At 36.8% G+C, this 994-nt stretch overlaps 1 protein-coding gene across 2 annotated transcripts in view; it reads right to left on the reverse strand.

Moving 5' to 3' along the window:
• Positions 1-994, reverse strand: part of LOC119586810 — a gene marked incomplete at its 3' end in the record, with an annotated part of 12,765 nt that overhangs the window by 6,111 nt on the left and 5,660 nt on the right. For both annotated transcript variants that reach the window (XM_037935535.1, XM_037935534.1), the window contains 2 exon segments: positions 251-360; positions 797-929. In XM_037935535.1, coding sequence (XP_037791463.1) covers positions 251-360; positions 797-929 — 243 coding nt within the window.

Here is a 994-nt window from a genome sequence, read left to right on the forward strand (position 1 = left end):
TAATATCAGTCAATGTGGCATTGTACATGACACTAGTTTTGTAAATATTATGCGACAAACTTAAAGGAAATAACATCTTTGCTACATCACTTGTCCTAACACATCACACTGTTATTCTGTAAAAAAAATGTGCATCAACACAAACACCCCTGACACACAAAATGCAATAATATCCTATGCCTTTAGCATAAACATATCATATATTTCTGCATTCAAACACCCCATCTGATTCAACAAAGGGATCCTTTACCTTTGCTTTGTGGCACTGAAGGTTTGAGGACTGGTTGAAACCCCGGCCGCAAATGTCACACTTGTAGGGTCTCTCGTTGGTGTGTGTGAAGAGGTGGTTCTTAAGATTGCCTGAAAACAAACAAGTATTTAAACATTCAACAAGGAGTAGCAAGGAGAGGGAGGAGATCTTGAAAGCAGATTTGAGACAACGAAGAGACCAAGTAATGAGTGATGACAAATAGATGAGAGTCTTAACAAAAATCTGCAAAAAATAATGGCAAGAACAAAAGAACACTAAGGACAAAGGAGACATTGTACAGAACATAACGGTACTTACAGAAGATTAATCAGTTATGACTAACATAACAGAGTAAAAATATTTAGCCATATGTGCAACTGCAACTCAGTTCCCTTAACCTATGAAATGAATAACTATCCATATTTTATCTCATTCCCATGTACTTTTTTATATTTTTTTTAAATTCACAAACTTGAAGAAAGGACTGCCTAAAAAAAATGCAAATCCAACCTGTCCTCTCTTGCGGGATCCAAAATATAAGCTCACCTTTCTGATGGAATGCCTTGCCGCACACATGACATCTGTGCTGTTTTTCTTCTGTGTGGGTTTTCTTGTGGGATATTAAGGTGGAGACGCGGCTAAATGTCTTCTGGCAGATGTCACAGACATATGGTCTTGACTGTGAAAAGAAGGCAATCATATGGCTGGTTTATAGGTTACAAAAATTACACTTATATTTGTAAA

Source organism: Penaeus monodon, chromosome 22, assembly GCF_015228065.2.
Source record: "Penaeus monodon isolate SGIC_2016 chromosome 22, NSTDA_Pmon_1, whole genome shotgun sequence".
In the NCBI taxonomy this organism is placed as follows: domain Eukaryota; kingdom Metazoa; phylum Arthropoda; class Malacostraca; order Decapoda; family Penaeidae; genus Penaeus; species Penaeus monodon.